At 43.0% G+C, this 24,303-nt stretch overlaps 2 protein-coding genes and 1 long non-coding RNA gene across 5 annotated transcripts; 1 reads left to right on the plus strand and 2 right to left on the minus strand.

The window, feature by feature from the left end:
• The first annotated feature begins 8,974 nt into the window (after positions 1-8,974).
• LOC134307876 (protein RD3-like) lies at positions 8,975-11,171 on the plus strand. The gene is made up of 2 exons (XM_062990599.1): positions 8,975-9,363; positions 10,219-11,171. The coding sequence occupies exons 1-2, from the start codon at positions 9,074-9,076 to the stop codon at positions 10,559-10,561; spliced, it is 633 nt and encodes a 210-aa protein (XP_062846669.1). The 5' UTR covers positions 8,975-9,073; the 3' UTR covers positions 10,562-11,171.
• A 739-nt stretch (positions 11,172-11,910) lies between these two features.
• Positions 11,911-20,722, minus strand: LOC134307875 (pinin-like). Of its 3 annotated transcripts, none has more exons than XM_062990597.1 (8): positions 20,694-20,722; positions 20,110-20,244; positions 19,583-19,658; positions 19,153-19,308; positions 18,405-18,466; positions 18,120-18,212; positions 17,465-17,557; positions 11,911-13,093 (listed from the first exon to the last, which is right to left on the minus strand). In XM_062990597.1, exons 2-8 carry the CDS (start codon positions 20,149-20,151, stop codon positions 13,043-13,045), a joined length of 573 nt encoding a protein of 190 aa, XP_062846667.1. In that variant the 5' UTR covers positions 20,152-20,244; positions 20,694-20,722; the 3' UTR covers positions 11,911-13,042. The 3 variants fall into 3 exon arrangements, with proteins under 3 accessions (XP_062846667.1, XP_062846666.1, XP_062846668.1); XM_062990596.1 differs by lacking the exon at positions 20,694-20,722 and adding an exon at positions 20,402-20,595; XM_062990598.1 differs by lacking the exons at positions 20,110-20,244; positions 20,694-20,722 and adding an exon at positions 20,402-20,595.
• Positions 20,723-22,754: 2,032 nt separating this feature from the next.
• LOC134307877 (uncharacterized) lies at positions 22,755-23,869 on the minus strand. The gene is made up of 2 exons (XR_010010227.1): positions 23,793-23,869; positions 22,755-23,326 (listed from the first exon to the last, which is right to left on the minus strand). It is a non-coding gene; the product is annotated as an uncharacterized LOC134307877 (long non-coding RNA).
• Between the last annotated feature and the right edge of the window lie 434 nt (positions 23,870-24,303).

Consider the following 24,303-nt stretch of genomic DNA (forward strand, 5'->3'; position numbering starts at 1 on the left):
CTCCACAAGCCACGACTTTATGAACTTTATGGAAACAAAGCATGCAAATTTATTGTTTATTTTATTGAACTGATTATAAACACTATATAGTCAAAAGTGTTGGATTGATGTCCTGTTTTAATCTCCTCTCCAGGCTAGTTTTGTTTTTTGAAATCCAGTGAACCACGTTCTTAAATGTTTCCAGTGCAGCTGGCTGCCACAACCCCAAAGCATCGTAGATCCAGCAAGGTCAGCACCATAGTTTGTGTTAAGTAAAGCAGCGTAGGATCTGGAACTGTGCAGAGGTGAGCAGGTTTGTGTTGAGGGAGAATAATAAAATCTGTACCCGAGATAAGAACTGTGACGAGAGAGAAATGGTTAACAGACTTTGATCACATGCTGAGTATGATCATTGTTCACACCGATCAACATCCAAACGCTGAAGTGATAATCATCCGCAGGTCAACACGAGCTCTGAGATATCCAGCAGTAAGACACAACCCAAACCCCCAATCACGGTCGAGATCCGAATCGTTCCACTGTTACTTCGTTAATACTGTACATGCTCAGGCTGACGGACGAGTTACCCAGAACCAAGAGTATAAAGTCAGAACCATGAGCCAGGCAGAGCAAGGGTGAAGCAGATAAACCTGTGAGCTGGTGTGAAACAAATTAATCCCGGATTATTTGTGTAGTACTTTTATCAACAGGTCTTTCAGCAGAGCAGCTTTCTAAAGGCCCAAAAATCTGTATAAAAAGCCAAATTTATTGTAAAACCTTGTGACTGAAGCACAGCGAGAAGCTCCAGACCTGTAGGAATGACAAAGAATCTCAGTGCAGAAATGCTTGACCGAGATAGAACGATACTGTGGCTAACAAGCTGCTAACAAAAATGGTGCAGTCGCAGTGGAGAAAGTGGACAGAACAGGGACAGTGCAGAGCTGAAAACTGGATGTCACAATATGCCACACTACCCTCAACCCCGGCCCAACCAAGCTCTGTGGATCTATAATATCAGTCCAGAAGTATTTGGACGCCTGACTGGTATTAAAATAGTGTGACCTTTTCAGCTATATGAAGAGCCACTCTTCTGAGAGGGCTTCTCTTAAGACTTTAAAGTATATCTGTGTATGGAAGTTTGTACAGGACACTGGAGTTTCTATAAAAACCCAGTGGCCTGGGGACACAGTCATGCTGGAACAGGAAAGGGCCATAATTTCTTTCGCATCATTGATTTATTACACCTGTTAGCAACTGCTGTGGCTAAAACACATGAAATCAATAATTAGAAGGGGCGTCCCAATACTTTTGTCCATTTATTAATAAATAATACATTTAAAGTGGATTTGAGACTCGTTTCAGTCCATCTGAATCACTCAGTAATTTATTCAGAGTTAAAGAGCGAGTGTGAAGTGAAGATCACACAATGAAATGCCAGTAATTAAGCAGCGCATCATTTCTAGCTCTTGATATGAGACTGACTTCACACACACTGTTCTTTTCATTTCAGCACACCGTATTTAAGCCATATCATCGTTTTAAATGTGATTTAGCATGTTAGCTTGTCTCCTGTAGTCTTCCCCACGCTAACAGCCATAATTCCGATCATACAGATCGTATCCTGCAGACGTCAGCGAGAAAATTCACTCTCTCCTCAGACCGAAACCTACGGGTGTGAAGGTGGAAAAAGAAGTCAAGCAGTGGCTTCTACACTTTACACTTTCTTATCTGATTGTCCGTGTTTACATCTGTTAGAGAACAAAGTTCAGAGGCACAAAGACACAAGTTCTCACCTCACAGCAGAAAAGAACAGGTCTGGACAGAAAAATATCCTTCCAACACGTCAAGCTTCAGTCTGCAGAGTGAGAATGCAAAGTTATTCTCATTTACCTCACTTAGAGGTGAACTGTAGAGAGGAACTGTAGAGAGGAACTGTAGAGAGGAACTGTAGTGTCAAAGTGCACATGTTATTATTTTATAATTGCTATTTTATAGCAAGGACCTGGACACACGTGGGGAATTGAACCCAGGCCATCTTGCTGTGAGGCTACCCACTGCACCACTGTGACACCCTGAAAAGAAAACACGCCCTTATTATATACTGAACAAATAAATAAATACTTTAATAAACATTACTATTCATTGGAGGGAGGTGAACTTGTCACTGCGCTTTCAGTGCCGGTCCAAAGCCCGGATTATACAAAGGAGGGTTACGTCAAGAAGGGTGTCCGGCATAAAATCTGTTCCAAATAGAATATGCAGACCAGATCCACTGTGGCGACGCAAAAATACAGGATGAATATATAAATAAATTGATATTTCATTATTAAATGACTTATCTTGTGTTAATTCTTGTTATGTAACACTACAAGCCTCATCAGGCCCTACACATCACGTCACATGACATCCCTCAATTCACCTGAGCTCCACACCTGAGGCCCATTAATACCTGATTGCCCCTTTTACATTGGTTTAGCCTTTAGTTTAGAGAGTTAGCACTAAGCATAGGATTAGTTTAGAGAGTTAGCATTTAGCATAGGGTTCGCTTAACCTTTAGTTAGTCTTTCGCCTAGTAAGCCTAGGCTTTTTGGGGGTATTGTTTATCATTGTGTATGTTTATTATATGGTGGATTATTTTGCATTCTGTTTGTGTTTTTTTGCATCTTGTAAGTAAATACCTTACAATACCATTTAGTTAGCCTGTTTTAGTGCCTACTTGCTACAGGTTAGTTTTTGTTATTGTTTCCATCATGAGATATCAGCTTATTCTTTTATAAAGAACAATGTTTTATTATTTATCAGACAAATGAATAAATACATAATCAACACTAATCTTAGGGAGCACATACACCTTGTTTCCCTTTATGCATGGAGATGTTTTTGGATTCTATGAATCTTTTAATAATGTCTCGGACTGTAGATGGCCAAAACCCAACATTCTCTTACAATTATGCATTAAAAAATTATTTTTAAATAGGGTAGCACTGTTGGACCAATGATTTGGATCCAGAACGGGATGAAACAGTGGTAAAACAGAACGAATCAATAATCGTTCTTAAGTAGTTGGTCATGCATTTTTTTGTAAAGTGATCAACCCTGACCCATCATTTCTTCTGTTTTGTTACTGCTACTTTATACCCAGCATCACATTCTACCTACAGTATGAACCTGTTTACCACAAGATTTAATCTTATATTGCCCATGTGCCAATGATATGATGATATAAAACTAAATAGAAACATCTAAATATATAATAACAGAAGAAATGAACTACCTAAAATTATTTCTGTTTTCAACGAACTAGCTGTAAAATGGCGTAAACAAATCATCGTCTTTAACCATGTCACTGAATGGAAGCAGGATTATGTGGGGACAGAGCTTCACCCAGTGGTTCATCAGTGAATTGCCCAAGTGAAAAATCTGTTTTGGATGTGAATTAAATGAAATAAATACAATTAAACAAAATAAAAAAGACAGGACGGAGAAACATGCGCCACCGAGTGAAGTGGAGTTTGCTTGCATGCTAAATGCTAACGAGCCAATAACACAAGCTAATAGATACAGCTATGTATTTATTAATACTGACACGTCAATTAAAGTTATGACAGACTTTTAATTTTATTTAATTTATTTTTCATGTTTACCACCAGTTTATCCTCGTCAGGCCACTGGAGTTTCTTTAAACTGAGCAATTGTTGTGGCAAAATACAGGAATTCAACAACAAGATGTGTCCTAATACTTTTGCCCATGTAGTGAACCTCTGTACAGTCTTAACGTTTTGCAAATAAGTGTTTCTTAATAGAAATAAATCTAGTAATAATTAGATTTACACACAGGAAACAATGTCACAAGAAATAATACAAATAAAACACACTCATCAGTACTGAAATAATTCAGTATTTGTTTTCTATACAATAAGCAAATGTCCTCATGTGTCCTCTTGTCCTCATGTGTCCTCTTGTCCTCATGTGTCCCTCTGTCCTCCAGATGATCTTATGAGTAAGAGGAATCAATGTTCGAAGTAAATTTGTCCCCCAGAGGGTATTTGACTCAGACTTGATGTGTAATCTGCAGTATTGCAGCTGATTCACCTGCACTAATGATCACAGCCATAACGAAGCTGAATCAGAGGTGTTAGAACAGGGAGAACATCAACGTGTGAAGTGAAGAACTCTCAGGAGAAACACGTTGACAAACAGAGCTGGTACTACAGAGCTGAGAAGTATCGGGACAGCCATTCTAATTTTTGAATTCATGTGTTTCAGTCGTAACAACTGCTAACCCGCGTAATAATCGATTATATGAAGGAAATTATATGCTCTCAACTATGTGGCAACAGTTTAGGGAGGTATGTTCCTGTTCCAGCATGACTGTGCACAAAGGAAGCTCTATAAAGACACGAAGAGAAGCTCGGTTTAAAGAAACTCCAGTGTCCTGCACTGAACCCCAACAGAGACAAATTAGTGTCTTACAAATAAGGGCATCTTTTAACTGAATGGGCACAAATCCCCACAGACATACTTTAAAGTCTTGTGAGAAGCCTTCTCAGAAGAGCTGCTTTTTAATTTGGATGTCCAACAAGCTCATGATCAGGTGTCCAAATACTTTTGGCCATATAGTGTATATCTCCTGTGTAATATTGCTAGTTTTAATTGCATATTTTTCTCAAATGACAAACTCTAATAATTAATAAACAAGTATTATATTGTTATTATTGTTATGGGATGTTGAACAAGCTCATTGTCCGGATACTTTTGGCTATACAGTGTTGATGACACATCTCACACGTCGAGGTGAATAACAGAGCTGATATCACTCTTGTAATCCTAATGAGCTGAAACGTGGGATTGGATTTAGAGCTTGATCCCTGATCCATCTGCCAGCCTTCAAGCTTTTAAAGCTTCAGAAGATCTCTGGATCTGCTCAGGAGCTTCTGTGTGTTTATATTCACTTATACAGCAGAGCACTTTAATATCAGGTTTCTAGTCTGATTTCACCTCAGGGATTATTTTCTTTCTTCTAGCTGCAGCAGGTTTATGGTTCTCAGGCAGGTTTCTACTTGTTTCATTTTTCATTTTCACTTCCCGCTTTATCCTGGTCCAGGTCGTGGCAGGGTCAGGTACCACAGGGAAACGCTGGGCGCAAGGCAGTATTACTTTGGACAGGACGTTAATCCATCGTAAAGCTTCGTCCATCGTCCATCCATCCAATCATCATTACTTCCTCCATCAGTCCAATCATTCATTTATTCATCACCACTTCTTCCATCCATCCATCAGTTCATTCATTATATTATTTGCCTTCCATACTTTTTATGTCATCCATCCATCTATTCATTCATTCACCCGTACATTTAATAATAAAGCCATCCATCCATAAATCCATTAATCCATTATTCTTCTTTTAATACTGTCACGTGGGAGAGTAAGGACTCAAGTGCGGAGATTAACTTAAATAATAATTTTATTTTTTAAATGAAAAATTAAACACAAAACACAAAACAAAAACAAAACCAATAATGAACCCCGCTGGAGACCGCTGGGCGATGCAGGCAACGAAAACTGAAAAAGGAAAACAAAGATTAATGCAAGGCGCGAACCCGGGTCGCGCCGGTGCATGGCGGTTGTGTTGCCACCGCGCTAACGTAGCGCGGGTGAGGGGGTGTGTGTAGACGCTGAAGATAAAGCGCTAGGTATGAACCGGGTAATGGCGTTATAGCCGAGCGCTTGACGGCATCACCATCAGGCAGTTACTGAACCTACAGGCGCTGAAACATAAAGCGGTGGGTATGAACCGGGTAATGGCGTTATAGCCGAGCGCTTGACGGCATCACCATCAGGCAGTTACTGATCCCACTATCACTGAGAATAAAGCGGTGGGTGTAAACCGGGTAATGGCGTTATAGCCGAGCGCTTGACGGCATCACCATCAGGCAGTTACTGATCCCACTATCACTGAGAATAAAGCGGTGGGTGTAAACCGGGTAATGGCGTTATAGCCGAGCGCTTGACGGCATCACCATCAGGCAGTTACTAATCCCACTATCGCTGAGAATAAAGCGGTGGGTGTAAACCGGGTAATGGCGTTATAGCCGAGCGCTTGACGGCATCACCATCAGGCAGTTACTAACCCACCAAGCTGAAAGCGCTAAGGCACTACAGCAATATGACACGGGAGTTAAGGACTCCCGGACATCAATAGCCCCCCGCACGGCGGTGGGCTACGGGAAGGACGCGATCGGCGTGGCTTCGCTGAAGGTTGCAGCTAATGAAGTTCGCCGATCTGAAAAGAGAAGAAAAGAACAAATCAGTTAGACAACCTCAGAAGTGCGGATTCGAACCGGGGATGTTGATGCGAGAGCCGAACACTTAACGGCCTCGCCACCCAGCGGTTACGAAACAAAATGACCACTTAAGATGAGAGGATAATGCGGATACGGCTGCAAGCGATATCGCTTGCTGTTTAGCCGCACCGCTAACGCTAACCGAACAAAGAAAAGGCAGCACGAGGGCTGCACGGCGTCGCACCACGCTAAAGCAATAGGCTAAATAAAGATGTTACCTCGACCTTGCAGTCTACACACCCTAATGGCACATGCCACCAGGGGATACCGTCTAACCTATAACAGCGTGGATGCGCTGCCTCCAGAGAACTGAAAAAACAAACAAAAGAAACAAAAGCAGACAAAAGGTGCGACACCCGCTGCTGTGCAGAGCTGGCTTAAGTAAGCCAGCCCACAGCTGCAGGCAATTCGCCCTAATTGGAAGGCCTATTATTTAAGGCCTTCCTCTACTGAGCTCTGTAAGGCTCTGTGACATCAGGGAAGAGTGGTAAGTACCACTGACGCCACAGAACCTTACAAATACATCAATTTTTTATTTTAGCCTTTGTTCTTATCCATCCAATCCTCATTACTTCCACCATCAGTCCAACCATTCATTTATTCATGACCATTTCCTCCACTCATCCATCAGTCCATTTCTTATATCATTTGCATTTTCGTGCATCCATTTTTATTTCATGCATTCATCCATCCATCCATCCATCCATTCATTCACTCACCCATCCATCCGATTATCAAATCATCCAACTAATTATTATTTCCTTCAGCCATCCATCACTTCCTCATCCAATCATTACTCCATCCATCCATCCATCCATCCATGCATCCATGCATCCATGCATGCATCCATCCATCCATCCATCCATCCATCCATCCATCCATCCTTTCAGCCAGCCAGCCAGCCAGCCAGGCAGCCATCCATTCTTCTGTCCTTCATCTATTTTTAACTTTTCCTTATTTAACTGCACTCACTGATCTCAGAACTCATCATTCTGATTGTTGTAAATATTTATTATCATAAAACAGGATTATTTAGTTTACATTTCTCAGATACACTTTACTTGTTGGCTGTGCGCTTGGTGAACGGTTCATCATATCGTTAGCGCTTGTTTTGACTCCCTCTCGTCTCTGGTAATCACAGGAAGTAATTCGGTTATGTGTGTTTACTGCTGCAGAGTGATGAACAACAGGCCGGCCGTGGCCCCCACACGGAGGCGTGTAAGCTCCTTACAGCCGGCCTGACCTCTGCCACGGCGCTGGTGCGTCAGCGTCTTTGTAAGCTCGGGCTTACAGAACATCTCTATAGCAACTGCAAATAGGAAAACACTTCAGCGCCTGCAGCCAGGAGAGAGGCGGCGGGCGGGAGGCTCGGAGGGAGGGAAGGAGGGAGCGCTGCTGTTCTGTTAAGAGACCTGTGCTGGGTCAGAGATCCAGAGACGAGGAGGCGGTGGAGGAGGAGGAGGTACACACATACACAGATACACAGATACACAGATACACAGAAAGACTCGAAGAGACACCAAACAGGAGAGCCAAACCAGGACAGGGATTAGAACATCAGACCTTAAGGACCGATCCTGAGGACTGAAAAACTGGATAAGACTGAGGAAAGAGTTTACGGTACGTACCAAGAATTACATCACGTGAAATGAATATTTATTTATTTATTTTAAAATTTTTAGGCAATGTGAAGCATTTATGTTGTAGGTTGTAACTTCACTGAAGAATTTACTTTCATTGGGGTCCAGTACGGACGCTTCAATCCAATCCAGTCGCTCTGATATAGAGCAACGACGCAAACCAGTTGGACACAAGGATCTGGAAATGACTGGTACATCATTCTACAGGGTCAAAAGATTTAACCTCGTTCACATCAACATCCCAGTACGACAGTACGTAGCTCATCAGTTGATCTGAAAAGATGGGACGTTTTTAAATCTCAGTAAAAAGAAGAATCTGTGATGTGTTGATGCTCTCGAATCTTTATTTAACTGATTAAAGTACAAAGCAAAGATTTCCAGTGTTTCACTGATCAACTTAATTCTAGTTTGTAAATAGAAACACGTTTAGAATTTGATGCCTGCAACACGCGCCAAAAAAGTTGGGACAGGGACGTGTTCCACTCTGTGATCCATCAGCGTTCCTATTAATGAGACTTTTTAATTGTTCTCCATTCTTGCTTGATGCGAGATTCTCTTCTTCATGATGCATCGGACATTTTCAACAGGATACGGATCTGGACTGAAGGCAGGCCGGTCAAGCACACACATTCTGTATAGCACGTGCAGGTCTGGCATCGTCTTGCTGAAAAGAAAGATGTGGCCTTAATGGCTTTAAAAAGGTGCTGGTGAGGGCCGTGTTTGAGGGAGGGAAGGTTGGACGACTTCTCTTTTAGCTGCTGCTGTGATATGCGATCTCCAAGACTGGACAGAGCACCTGCGAGTGGTGGTGGGGGGTGTAACAGGGAGCTTAGCGTGGCTCTCTGTAGGCGATACGGCTCTTGTGTGGGAACCCAAGACTGGCAGGTGATATGTAGCGGCCGCAGATTAGACACATCTGAGGGGACTTGTGGCGATCTGGCTCTCCGTTATCAGATGAGGGTTGTGCAGGCAGCATCCAGTTTACAGTTGGGAATTGGATATGACTAGATAGGGAAACTAAAGGGGGGAAATTGCATGGTAGCGTACCATACAATGTTGTCACCTTTTAGGACCTGAGGCCTGGTGTGAGGAGCCTGGAGCGGCGGAGCCATGATGTCGTGGTTCGGCTGGAGCGAGCCGCCGTACCGGAGCGCTCGACGTGACCCGGCCGAGGTGGTGACCGACACCCTGATGCTGGAGCTCAGCTGGCAGATAAAGGAGGCCGAGCGCCTGCAGCGTGAGCGCGATAACGAATATCGCCGGCTGAGCACAGGGGTGGATTACAGCTGGCTGGTGAGCATGCCGCGCACCACCTACGATATCAGCCAAGGCGAGAGACTGGCGCTGGAAGATCTCTGCGGCAAACTGCACCCGTCCTACTGCGGGACAATGATACTCCGGTAAATACCACGCACAAACATTACACTCACTCACTTACACCACATGGTCAAAAGTATGTAGACACCCCTTTTAATAACTGAAGTCTGCACCACACTGCGGGACGATTCAAAAACTCTCTCCAGGACCGAACATCTGAGAGCCGCGTTCAGCAAACTCAACACACACCAGATGGTTTAATTACGCGGCCGTGGTGAGCAATTTTCCTTCTTCTACGAACAGCCGAGTCTCCTGAGGGTAAAATAAGTGGCTCTGCCGACGAGGAGCCATTATAACCTCCTCCATAATCAACTCGAGAGATCATCAGGAGACGTGAAGGACGAAAATCTGCTGCTCTGGTGTACGTCAGCTAGGAAGCATCTTCAGGACGAGCACATTCTGGGCTAGCACATGTTGCCAGTGACTCTTCCTCTGCTGGAGACCCCGATGGTGTACGAGGAGGGTACGAGTGACCGAGGCCCCACTATGGATTGGCATCCGGTCTGGGTTGTGTTACCCCATTGTGCCCAGCGATTCTGGGCAAACCACACTTGCCGCAAACCTGACCAAGCTGAAGAGGTGATGAAACATGAACATCATGATACTGAAACCAAATATAAACAGGGCAGCTGTAGCCTAGTGGTTAAGATACTGGATTAGAAATCAAAAGGTTGCTGGTTCAAACCCCACCACTGCCAGGTTGTCACTGTTGGGCCCTTGAGCGAGGCCCTTAACCCTCAATGGCTCAGACAGTACTGTAAGTCACTTTGGATAAAAAGTGTCTACTAAATGCTGAGAATGTAAATATTTAGCGGCTGTCCTTATACTTCTGGAACCTTAATGTAAGGGATAAACGGTGAGCTTCTTCATCTCTTTAGTTTTCGCCAGGTGCTGAGCGAGAACGAGCCGGAGGTGCAGGAGGTGTCCGGCCTTTTCCGCGGCGTTCTCCTGGAGACCCTGGAGCGGATGCAGGAGGAGAAGGAGGCGCAGCGTCTGAGTCGGCAGTGGAACAACAAGCGCTCCATCAGCCTGTCCATGCTCACCCTCAAATCCAGGATACGCATCAATCCATTCGGGAGCTCGGTGGCCCTCACCTCCAGCTCCTCCGGGTTAGAGGAGGTCCACACCATATCCCAGGATGTGGAGAGAGGTCTGGAGCGGGCAGCAGAACGGGCACCGCGGGTGTTCAGCGTGCCGGACTTCACGCGCAACGGGCATTAACGGACTTTTCGGAATGTAGGACTTTGCAGGAGCGTCGAGGTGGAACGAGAGAAAATCCTCTGTAATAACTACGTACTTATAACGATTCTCAGTTCTTTATCGTTTCTGCTTTTAACCTCATGTTTTTAGAAAATGAGACAATAACTAAATAACCAAATACACGACCAAAAGTGTACGGACACCTGACCAGGAGCTTGTTGGACTTTTTTATTCCAAAACCATGAGCGCCCCTTCCTACAGCTTTAACAGCCGTCAGTTTCCCATAAGATTTCATACTGATATTGGCTAGGAAGGTCTGGCTCGCAATCGATGTTCCGATTCATCCCAAAGATGTTCGACTGGGTTAAGGTTAGGGCTCTGTGCACCCGCTGGAAGCGTTTTATGCACCTATTAGCAAAGGGCGTGGCTTAAACACCTGAGCCAAGATCAGAAAAAGTTGGGACAGTGGATAAAATGCAAATAAATTTAGAGTAATAATGTACAGCAGTTTATTTTATTTAAAGCAATTTTAAGCATTATTTTATAATTCAGTGTACGTCAGTGTGTTGTTTCTAGAGTTTTTGAGGAGAGAAAAGTATTTAACCACTTTTATTATTTTTTTTCATTTTCTATTATCTACTGTACTTATTTGTAAAGCCACCTTGAGATTGTGAAAGGTGCTATATAAATAAAACTTTTATTATTAACAATTAACTATTATTAGTATTTATTTTTGTATTAAATGGTGATCTGTGCATTCTAAGTTAGAATATTGGACGTTTTGTTCTGAGCTCCAGTACCAGGCAGTGAGGAGTCTGTTTTGTTTCTGATGAGTGACATGAGTCCAGTGTCTGTGGTGCATGCTCCGGGCCCTCTTAGACCCTGACGTGAAGTGTAAACGTTGATTAGAGTATTTTTCGGATGGGTAGGACGTCACAGAGGTGGTCTGAATCTGCTCATACATTCACAAGGTGGGATTTTATACACGTCAGATCTTTCAGACATCTAGTGACCGTCTTACTGCTTCTTGTACCTATATGAACAGGGTTGCCAGATATGCACTACAATAACTCATGCAATAACGATGCAGTCAAGTGTACGAGCGACGTTAAAGCCACCTCGTTTCTCAGAGTGGGGCTGAAATGGTTCACACAGGAACTAAAGTTTATAATTAATGAAAATAATAAAATAATAATTAATGAAAGGAGTCATTACTGCGACTTTATGCTTTATTACAAAGGTAATGAGGTGAAGTACACACACTATTATGCAGGGATGAGCTTGATCTGGCAACCGCTTACAGCAACATGATTTGGGAACATAAACCAGTCAAGTTTATGAACACACAACATAACAAATATGACCAAAAGTATTTGGACACCTGACCGTGAGCTTTATTGAAACAGAGGTATTTAATCAGAGTGATGTACAGTATGTGTGACCATTTCAGCTAGAACAGCCGCTCTTCTGAGAAGCTTCCCACAGCACTTTGTAGTATGTTTGTAGTATGGGAATTTGTGCCCATTTAGTATTACAGAAGAGCATTCGTGTGGCCGGGTTCCGGTTCATCCCAGAGCTGTTGAGTGGAGCTGAGGTCAGGGCTCTGTTGCATGTCTTTGTGCACAAGGGGCACAGCCACACTGGACCAGGGAAGGACCTTCCCTAAACTGTTGCTGCAAAGTCGGCTGCACTTTTTCTACCGTGTGTAAACAGTTCATGTCTGTACAAGTCAGAACGTGTTTGAAAATGTCTGGAACGTGGTGCTACGGGTGGACAAAACACTTCATCCGCTCTCGTCAGTGCCTGGTTCCTCTCCAGGTTTCTTCTCTGTAATATTCTGGAGGTGTTTGATCCTGGAATGTGTGGATTTCGAGTTTGCTGATTGGTCAGTAGGTGTTAAGATGCCCAAGCTAGCTCTTTGTAACGTTCAAAACACGTGCTCGGATGGTGGAGCGGTTCAAAGCAACCCTGCCGCCCTCAACACCCTGGTCAGGCACTTAACACACATCGTTTGCTGGTATTGGATGTCCTGTGTTTGTTTCAGTGATTGTGGTACCAGTATGACCAGGGTTGCCAGATATGAGCTATAATTACTCTGTACAAGGCAGTCAAGTTGCTGCAACAACAGCGACCCCTAGTGTCTGCTCAGGAGAGACCGTAAAGTCTCAGAAGTGTCGGAGAGAGTGTGGGAGGCCTGCAGCCTTTTCCCTGACCGGTGTAGTAGCGGAAAGTAAATAAAGAAGAAATGAATAAAGTCCATGTAAAACTGCACAGATCAGGAGTCATGTGGACATTAGGAACACTGGAGGAACGTGGACGCCACCACCACCACTTCACATCAGGATTACGAAGCGCCACAGTGCTGTCCGTTCATTACAGGACGTCACACACACCGTCCCTGAGAGCTGACCGGCCGAGAAACGGAAGTAAAAAATTAAATAAAAATAAAAAACAAAACAAAACATCAAACAATGACGGAAAAACAGAAGCAGAGAGTCTGAATCAGTACGTAGAGTTCAGGAACTCCAGCAGCTCGGCACGGTTTTTATCTCTCTGCAACCAGAAAGAGGAAAAAAAAAAAATAAACGATAAATACATAAATAATTATTTTTTATTTACATTTATTTGTTTATTAGGATTGTAACGTGATGTTTTTTTACACTTTGTTTACATTCATGACAGGAACGATAGTTACTGCGTACACAAGATTCATCAGTTCAAGTTTAATATCAAACACAGTCCCGGACAATTTAGTGTCTCCAGTTCACCTCACACTTGCACGTCTTTGTACTGTGGGAGGAAACCGGAGCTCCCAGAGGAAACCCACGCAGACACACACACACTACTGCACAAAAGCACACACACACCCAGCACATCAGTCACTGATACTGTATCAGCTAATACACACACACACACACACACACACACAGTACATCAGTCACTGATACTGTATCAGCTAATACACACACACACACACACACACACACACACACACACACACACACACACACACACACACACACACACCCAGTACATCAGTCACTGATACTGTATCAGCTAATACACACACACACACACACACACACACACACACACACACACACACCCAGTACATCAGTCACTGATACTGTATCAGCTAATACACACACACACACACACACACACACACACACACACACACACACACACACACACACACACACACACACACACACACAGTACATCAGTCACTGATACTGTATCAGCTAATACACACACACACACACACACACACACACACACACACACACACACACACAGTACATCAGTCACTGATACTGTATCAGCTAATACACACATACACACACACACACACACACACGTTGCTCAGTCTCTATCTCACACACAGACACACCCTTACACCCTTGTACCTCAGTCACACACACACACCCCTGTACATCATTCAGTCATTTGTACTTTATCAGCTAATATACACATACACACTCTCTCTCTCACACACACACACACACACACACACACACACACACACACACACACACACACACACACACACACACCCCTGTACATCATTCAGTCATTTGTACTTTATCAGCTAATATACACATACACTCTCTCTCTCTCACACACACACACACACACACACACACACACACACACACACACACACACACACACACACACACACACACACACACACACACACACACACACACACACACACACACACACACACACACACACACACACACACACACACACACACACACACACACACACACACACACACACACACACACACACACACACACACACACACACACACACACACACACACACACACACACACACACACACACACACACACACACACACCCCTGTACATCATTCAGTCATTTGTACTTTATCAGCTAATATACACATACACACTCTCACTCTCTCTGTCTCTCTGTCTCTCTCTCAATTCAATTCAATTCAATTCAATTTGCTTTATTGACATGACAAATTTACATATTTGTATTGTCAAAGCTTACATTAGTATATATAAATATTTGAAAAAAAGAACAAGTATATACATAGAAAAAAAATGGTAATAAAATATTCATTATGTAATTAGACAATTATTCACACAAAAAAAAGAGAAAATATTACTGTGTGTGTGTAGTGGGTGTGTGATGTGTGTGTGTGTGTGTGTGTGTGTTGTGTGTGGTGTGTGTGTGGTGTGTGTGCGGGGGGTGGGTGGGGGGATGATCTGGTGTTTCACTCACTGTCCCGGAGTGTGTGACACTCCTGTACATATCTGGCTGCAGTGGAGGCTGATGGTCCCTCTCCTAATATAATGGCCAGTTTCTCGCTGTCTGTCAGCGTTCTGAAGCCGCTCACCTCTCTTCCAAACTGATCAAAATATTTGTGTCTAATTGTTGTGTATTTTGGGCAGTTTAGAAGGAAGTGCACCTCTGTCTCAACCTCACCTGTCCTGCAGTGACCACACAGTCTCTCCTCTCTGGGGATCCAGGACTTTTTTAACCTGCCTCTCTCGATGGCCAGGCTGTGGTCACTCAGTCTGTATTTGGTGAGAATGTGTCTCTGCTTCGTATCTCGGACAGTGAAGAGATACGTGGCCAGGTTGTATTCATGTTTTAGGGTCAGATAGCAGTTCAGTCTGTTTTGGGATTGAGTTTGGGTTGTCCAATGTTCCAGATAAGTGTTTTTGAGGTGTTTGATAATTTGGGTGATCCTGATTGGTGTTTGGGAAGCAGTGCTGGTCAGAGAGTTAGGGTTGTTAGGGGTCAGTGTGTTGGTCAGTCTCTGGACCAGCTGACACAGGGGACTCTTTTCAGGGTAGAGCTCTTGGGATAGGAGTGCCTGAAACTGCAGGCTTGTTGTGGGACTGGATTTTAGGTGCATCCAGAATTTAAGGGCTCTTTTTTTAATATTAATAATTAATGGGTATCGGCCTAATTCAGCCCTGCATGCGTTGGTTGGGGTTTTTCTTTGTACATGTAAAATCATTCTGCAGAATTCTGCATGCAGGACTTCAGCGGGATGCTTGTCCCATCTAGTGTAGTCATGATGACTGAGTGGACCCCATACTTCACTACCGTATAGCGCAATGGGCAGGATTATACTATCAAAGATCTTTAACCAGATTCTAATTGGGACGTCAATCTTAATGAATTTGTTTTTAATTGAATAGAGGGCTCTGCAGGCCTTCTGTTTCAGTGCATCCACTGCCAGACTGAAGCCTCCTGAGGCGCTGATTTTGAGCCCCAGGTAATCATAAGAAAGGGTGTGGTCTAGGGCGGTGTCTCCTAGATTGAAAGTATATCTGCTCTCCTGAGATCTGGCTTTCTTTTGGAAGATCATGATTTTAGATTTATTAGGATTTACTGTCAGGGCCCAGGTCTGACAGAACTTCTCCAGCAGATCCAGATGCTGCTGAAGCCCCTTTTCTGTGGGCGACAGCAGCACCAGGTCATCCGCATAGAGAAGAAATTTAACTTCCGTTTTATTTAGTGTCAGGCCGGGATTTGCAGATCGCTTCAATAACACCGCTAAATCATTGATATAGATATTAAATAGAGTAGGAGACAAGCTGCAACCCTGCCTGACACCACGCCCCTGAGTGAAGACCTCAGTCATTTTATTGCCAATTTTTACTCCACATTTATTATTGACATACATTGATTTAATGATGTCATAGACTTTACCCCCTACACCATTTTGGATAATTTTATAATATAATCCTTCTTGCCAGATTGAATCAAATGCTTTTCTAAAATCTATAAAACATGCAAAAACTTTAGCATGATTTTGTTTGTGTAGATGTTGGTGGATTAGGGTGTGTAGGGTGTAAATATGGTCAGTAGTGCGATGATTTGGTAAAAAGCCGATCTGTCCATTACTCAGGACACTGTGCTCGGTAAGGAAGGCCTGTATCCGGGCGTTAACGATACAGCAGAACACCTTCCCCAGGTTACTGCTCACACAGATGCCTCGGTAGTTGTTGGGGTCGAATTTGTCTCCACTCTTGTAGATTGGGGAAATAAGCCCCCTGTTCCAGATCTCAGGAAAGCAGCTGGATTGGAGAACGATATTGAACAACCTGAGCAGAGCCTGCTGTAGCTGAGGACTGCTGCACTTCAGCATCTCCGTCCTGATGCTGTCAGGTCCGCAGGCTTTTCTGGATTTGAGTTTTTTAATTTGGGTATTCAATTCTTCCGGTGAAATTTGGTAATCAATTGGGTTCTGATAGTCTTTTATGGTAGATTCTAATATATTTAGATTTTCTATGATTTGTTGCTGTTCTGAATTAAAATCGTCTGGTGGTAATTGCTCATATAATTGTTCAAAGTGATTTTTCCAGGTATTTGGATTTTCTATGGCCAGATGATGTGGGTTTTTGTTGCTCAGGTTGTTCCACAGTTCCCAGAATTGATTTTGGTCAATAGAGTTTTCAATTTTTTGTAGATACTGAGTATAATAGATGTGTTTTTTATGTCGTAAAATCTTTTTATATTCCCTAAGATTTGTAGCATAATTTGTTCGAATTTGATGATTGTTTGGTTCTCTGTGTTTTTGGTTTGATAGATGTCTTAATTTCTGCCTGATTATTTTACAGTCTTCATCAAACCATTCTCTCTCTCTCTCTCTCTCTCTCTCTCTCTCTCTCTCTCTCTCTCACACACACACACACACACACACACACACACACACACACACACACACACACACACACACACACACACACACACACACACACACACACACAAAGAATATCTGCTGATGTTTTATCCAACGTGATTAATGATTGTGATTGTATTAATTGGTGATTAAAGGCCTTAATTACTTAACTGTTTGTATAACTGGACTGGACTGGACTGGACTGTTTTATAACCCCCCCCCCCCCGGCACCAGAATTCCCACCTGTTTGTCCTTCTTTGATTTCTTCACCTTCATTTTGATCTTCTTCCCTGAGATCATGCTGAACTTTCCACTGCGCTTCTTCTCCTTCAGGTACTGAAACACAGAGACACACCCGACTGCAGCGTCAGCATCAGGGTGTGGATTCAAACCGGCATTCACACACACACACACACACACACACACACACACCACACACACACACACACACACACCACACACACACACACACCACACCACACACACCACACACACACACACACACACACCACACACACACACACCACACACACACACACACACACCACACACACACACCACACACACACACACACACCACACACACACCACACACACACACACACCACACCACACACACACACACACACCACACCACACACACCACACACACACCACACACACACAACCACACCACACACACACACACACACACACCACACACACACACACACACACACACACACACACACACACCACACACACACCACACACACACCACACACACACACACACCACACCACACACACACACCACACCACACACACACACACACACACACACACACACACACCACACACACACACACACACACACACACACACACACACCACACACACACACACCACACACACACAACCTTAGAAATCTGGACGGGACCAGAAGTGTCTTCATCTCCCCCCTTGTGCTTTTTCTCCTTCTTCCGTTTGCGCGCTTTTTCTTTTTTATGCTTCTGTACAAACAACAACAACAAAACTTTAGTTTATATTTATTAGACGTTGTTTATTAGTGGTGTGTGTGTGTGTGTGTGTGTGTGTGAGAGAGAGAGAAAGCAGAGCTGGTGACTGGGATGATCAGATCCCGTTCAGTAATAAATATGACAGAAAATTCATCACATGACCAGGGTCTGATGATTGAGACGTACCTTTTTCCCAGATTTCTCCTTCTTTCCTTTCTTTGAGGTTTTTCTCTTTTTTCGGTAAGAATCTGGTGAGACATCATGAAGAAACACGACGTCACGGTCACAATGCTGACATTTACAACGAGTTTACAACATTTTGCACATGATATCTCTATTTTCTACTTTGAATAGCTTCTATTTTTTCTACAGGGTTTCCCTAAAGTCTGGACTAACCATCAAAATACACACACATACATATTGCATCACAAATTGTGGAAAACCCCCGGCCCCCACTCAGACACGGCCAACTGAGTCTGCAGGACATGTGGACGGGTCGGTAGCACTGTGGAAACAGGGACTTGGGAGCACTGTGGATCTCTCTCCACCATGAGTCTGTGTGAAACCTCGCTCTCTCTCTCTCTCTACACAGACGCATTTCCCATGCCGTGCTAGCGGGTTGTGCCGCCTCAGATGCTAAGCTAAAACCGCTGTGATGTAATCAGTGTATCTCTGTATAAGTAGAGCGTCTAAATAATCTGATCATGAGCTCTACTGAGGCAGCTGATCAGGTAGGTAGTGGGAAGCAGGGGGGGTCGATAGGTTTTCAAACAGACCCTGTGTCTCTACTTGTGTCCACCTCACGTAAACAAGTCTTACTGGGGTGTGGGGTGAGTTTTTGGTGGGCGTGACCAGGCTGGGATTTCAGCGGCGTATCCCAGGCGCTGGCAACACAAGACGAGGTCTGAGGGAAAACAGTTTACAACAAACTCACCGCTGCTACTGGAGCTGCTGCTGCTTGACGAGCTACTGCTGGACGAGGAACGTGACGATGAAGACGAAGAAGAAGATGACGAAGAAGACGACGATGATGAAGAACTGACAGACGAGGATCTGCTCCGGCTGCGTTTCCTCTTCCTCTCGTCTCTTCCTGTCAACAGAGCCGACACAGAGGTGGAGCTGAGTTTATACACACACACACACACACACACACACACACACACACACACACACACACACACACACACACACACACACACACACACACACACAACACCCACACCCACACCCACAACACACACAACACACACACACAACACACCCACACACACACACACACACACACCCACACACCCACACCCACACACACACACACACCCACACACATCCAGCCGAAAGATGATCACTGAGCCACTGTGACAAACCTCGACTGCTGGATCGTCTTCTCTCCTTCGTGCTCGTCCTGGACTCGCTTCTGTCCCGTCGCTCCACTTTAGTCGACTGTTGGACAGAAAAGTGGACGTGTTTTAACTCGGCAGGGATGGTTTTTATGATTTTTTTTTTGTGTCAATTCCTGAGTTGTATCTCAAATACTGGTGCAGCAACAGCTTAGGGAAGGCCCTTTCGATTCCAGCATGACAGGAAAACCAAGAAACTCCAGTCCTGCACAGAGCCCTGTCCTCAGCCTCACTCAGGTGACAGTGCTACCCACCGAGCTGCCCTATTAGAGGTTATTAAAATACAGCTAAGTAGCCTAGTAGTTAAGGTACTGGACTAGTAATCAAAAGGTTGCTGGTTCAAGCCACACCATTGCCAGGTTGCCACTGTTGGGCCCTTAAGCGAGGCCCTTAACCATCAATTGCTTAGACGGTATACTGCCACAGTACTGTAAGTCACTTTGGATAAAATGCATCATTCCAAAAGTGTAAATGTGGGGCACACGTCGCCTCACAGCAGGAAGGTCCTGGGTTCGATTCCCAGGTGGAGTTTGCATGTTCTCCCCGTGTCTGTGTGGGTTTCCTCGGGTGCCTCCGGTTTCCTCCCACAGTCCAAGAACACGCAAGTGAGGTGAAACACTTCAATGCAACTGTACACACACACACACACACACACACACACACACACACACACACACACACACACACACACACACACACACACACACACGTATACAATTATATACATGTGTGTGTTAGTGTCTCTCGGCTAACGCTAAAGCTACTCACAGCACAGTTTTATCTCACCATGGTAAGAAGATGAATCCCAGTCTGGATGAGACGCTATAACTAAAATAATCTTTACTTTATTCAGTCACTCCGCTCTTCATCATTTACAGTTTTAATTATATTTATATTTTACAGAAACAGCTTCAGTGAAACTTCAAGTATAAACAAAAACAGCACGGAGCCATTATTGTTATCGCTTCGCCTCAGCTAATATGGGCACATCCCAAATACCTCCTTACTCCCTACAATAATGGCAATCTACACACTTAAGAAACAATAATGGCAATCTACACACTTTCTAGAACACTACAGCTCTGTGTGAAGTAAAATTGAGACACAACCATAAAATACGTCCTACTGTTGTTCTTCGTCTTAAAGGTTGCTAAGGGAGAATGTCATTCATTTCTGCCCTCTAGCGGTGAACAGATCAATCACAGCACCCGGTCACCAGACGTTTATAACGAGAAAGTAATTTATTAAGTCAAATATTATCATCATCATTATTATTATTATTGTTATTATTATTATTATCATTATTATTATTATCATTATTATTATTATTGTTATTATTATTATTATTATTATTATTATTATTATCATTGTTTTTATTATTATCATTATTATTATTGTTGTTATTATTATTATCATTATTATTATTATTATTATTATTATTATTATTATCATTATTATTATTATTATTATCATTAATCTTCTTCCTAATATTATAACCATTGTTATTTGTTATTATTATCATTATTATCATTATTATTATCATTAATCTTATTCTTATTATAACCATTATTATTTGTTATTATTATTATTATTATCATTATTATTATTATCATTAATCTTCTTCTTATTATAACCATTATTATTTGTTATTATTATTATTATTACTATTATATTATTATAAATATTACAATTAGTATTATAATTATTGTTATTACTGTTATTATCAGTACTACTTTTCTTCTCTTATTATTCTCTTATTTTTATTATTATTATTACAGTTATTGTTACTATTATTATTACTACTACTATTATTCTATTGTTATTATTATTATTATTACTATATTATTATATTTATATTAATAACAATTATACTGTTAGTACTATTATTATTATTATTTAAATGATCAATAATAATAATGATAATAATCATACTTATAATCATAGGAATTTTATTATTAATATTACTATAGGTCAAGTTGATCTAGTCTGCGGCGCTAAAGGTATAAGGTAGAACGTGGAGATTGATGAGTGAGTGGGGAGTGATGAGTGAGTGGGGAGTGATGAGTGAGTGGGGATTGATGATTGATGAGTGAGTGGGGATTGATGAGTGAGTGAGTGGGGATTGATGATTGATGAGTGAGTAAGTGGGGATTGATGAGTGAGTGAGTGGGGATTGATGATTGATGAGTGAGTGAGTGGGGATTGATGAGTGAGTGAGTGGGGATTGATGAGTGAGTGGAGATTGATGAGTGAGTGGGGATTGATGAGTGAGTGAGTGGGGATTGATGAGTGAGTGAGTGGGGATTGAAGATGAGTGAGTGAGTGGGGATTGAAGATGAGTAAGTGAGTGGGGATTGATGATTGAGTGAGTGGGGATTGATGAGTGAGTGAGTGGGGATTGAAGATGAGTGAGTGAGTGGGGATTGATGATTGATGAGTGAGTGAGTGGGGATTGATGAGTGATGAGTGAGTGGGGATTGATGAGTGAGTGAGTGGGGATTGATGATGAGTGAGTGAGTGGGGATTGATGATTGATGAGTGAGTGAGTGGGGATTGATGAGTGATGAGTGAGTGGGGATTGATGAGTGAGTGGGGTCTATTTTGGTTTTGTAGACAAGCATCATTAAATCTGACTCAGGCAGTTACAGGCACTTTTGAAGCAGGCCAGCGTTCAAATATCAGACCTTCAGCTACTGCACATTTAAAATCAGTTGCAGGAGTCTGACTGTGGACACAGAAAAAGCTGCCGGGAGTCACGGCACCACAGATCCCTTAATGATGAGAGCCTGGATAACATCTGAGTGCTTTTATTTACTCGTTGGTGGATTGAGTAGCTGGAGAGGTTGCACTCGGGGCGTTTCTTCTCGTCTGGGTTTGCACTTCTCGTGTCCGTGTGTGTGTTTTTGTGTCTGTTGTACTGCAGTGTTTCTGCTCCAGTGTTGCAGTCGCCTGTCTTTGCGTCGGGATGCGCCTTATGGTTCGATTGGTGTTATTTATATTGTGATTTTTACTACTTTGTTCATAATTTTTACTTTCTCCTGTCATTTATGTCAGATATGCTGTCTCGATGTCCTCACCATCCGTGAGTGTGTTCACGAGTGTGTTTTAGGTGTATAAAAAACCTGAGGTCATCCAGAGCAGATGTATAAAACATATTTATTGAAGACAGAATATGTTTATTACAATTTTAATCTTTTTTGTGATATACTGTGATGCCAGGAGCTTCACATTCTTCTAACTATAGGAAGCTCAAGCTAGTGATATAAACACACACACACACACACAGACACACACACACATAAATACAAAAGTGTATAAATCATATTAAGTCAGTTACCTGTGTGTGTGTGTGTGTGGGGGGGGGGGGGGGGGGTGGAGGAAACATTAAAGCATGCATTCAGACGTCTCTTTACTGATCTGATCTGATCTGAGATCAGTCTCTGTAAGGCACGGGGAGTTAGTATCAAAACAAGAGGTTTAAAATTCTAATATAAAAAAATATAGATGTATAATACACAGTGAAACTTTGGCTTTAACGGAAGTCGACTGATAATTCGGTTGTTTCGGTTGTTTCGGTTGGTTTGAGCTGCTCTGATGATCCTGGTTGATCCCTGATGAGTGATGTTGAGGTTTGAGGTTTTAAGCCTCAGTTTTGTTCTTCGAATGGTCGGTGTGAGTGAGACTTTCTTCTGCCTCCTCCTCCTCAGGTACCTGCACAAAAAACAACATCAAAAGTTCATCCCTCATGCGGTCATATGTGTTAGTCCTCTACAGACGAGCTCGATCGTTCAACTAACTGAACGCTAATAACGTTTTCCATTAAGGTAACGTGGTGTTTGTTCTCATCAAACAGCCAGTCCTTCTCTTTATTACGACTGGCTGTGTCTGTAGGGGGAGGGACGATGGCTGAAACAGGTTCCTCGTTGCGGGCGCCGGTGCGCCATCTGCTGGCCTGGTCTGATCATAGGCAGCAGTGAGTGGCTCTCTGTACGCTGTACGGTGCTCTGTAAGACCCCGCCCCTCACAGGTGAAAAAAAGTGACAGCAGACTCTGCCCTCCTTGATCGGGTGTGGGGGGTGGCAGCAGTACCAGTATTAAGAATGTAGTATTTACCAGTGACCAACACCTTTCAGAGGTCAGTAATGAATAAAACAAAGTGTTTGTAGTATTTTCTCACCTCCCAGTAGATGGAGTCGTCGTAGCAGTTCTGATCGGGCGGCTGCCCCCAAAACGGCAACTTCATTATCAGACCTGCAGGAATTAAACACACCATCATAAACACTTAAACACCTCTACATAATAAACACCACTCAATAACACACATTATCAGCCCTGCAGGAATCAAACACACACATCATCATAAACACTTCAATTTAAAGACTCCAACACAGTGAGATTAAATATAGACATCACGGCACAATAAACACCACTACATAACACACACCACTATATACAGTGTATCACAAAAGTGAGTACACCCCTCACATTTCTGCAGATATTTAAGTATATCTTTTCATGGGACAACACTGACAAAATGACACTTTGACACAATGAAAAGTAGTCTGTGTGCAGCTTATATAACAGTGTAAATTTATTCTTCCCTCAAAATAACTCAATATACAGCCATTCATGTCTAAACCACCGGCAACAAAAGTGAGTACACCCCTTAGTGAAAGTTCCTGAAGTGT

The sequence above is a fragment of the Trichomycterus rosablanca genome, unplaced genomic scaffold (assembly GCF_030014385.1).
Source record: "Trichomycterus rosablanca isolate fTriRos1 unplaced genomic scaffold, fTriRos1.hap1 scaffold_365, whole genome shotgun sequence".
NCBI classification, from domain to species: Eukaryota; Metazoa; Chordata; class Actinopteri; order Siluriformes; family Trichomycteridae; genus Trichomycterus; species Trichomycterus rosablanca.

What these genes read in the sequence shown, in the direction of transcription:
- LOC134307876 (XM_062990599.1), top strand. Translation starts at nt 9,074, where the DNA reads ATGATGTCGTGGTTCGGCTGGAGCGAGCCGCCGTACCGGAGCGCTCGA. An exon ending in TGCGGGACAATGATACTCCG is followed by an intron (nt 9,364 to 10,218) that starts GTAAATACCACG and finishes TCATCTCTTTAG; the next exon opens with TTTTCGCCAGGTGCTGAGCG.
- LOC134307875 (XM_062990597.1), bottom strand. Translation starts at nt 20,151, where the DNA reads ATGCAAACTCCACCTGGGAATCGAACCCAGGACCTTCCTGCT. An exon ending in GAACCCAGGACCTTCCTGCT is followed by an intron (nt 19,659 to 20,109) that starts GTGAGGCGACGT and finishes TCTGTCCAACAG; the next exon opens with TCGACTAAAGTGGAGCGACG. An exon ending in AAGACGATCCAGCAGTCGAG is followed by an intron (nt 19,309 to 19,582) that starts GTTTGTCACAGT and finishes CTCTGTTGACAG; the next exon opens with GAAGAGACGAGAGGAAGAGG.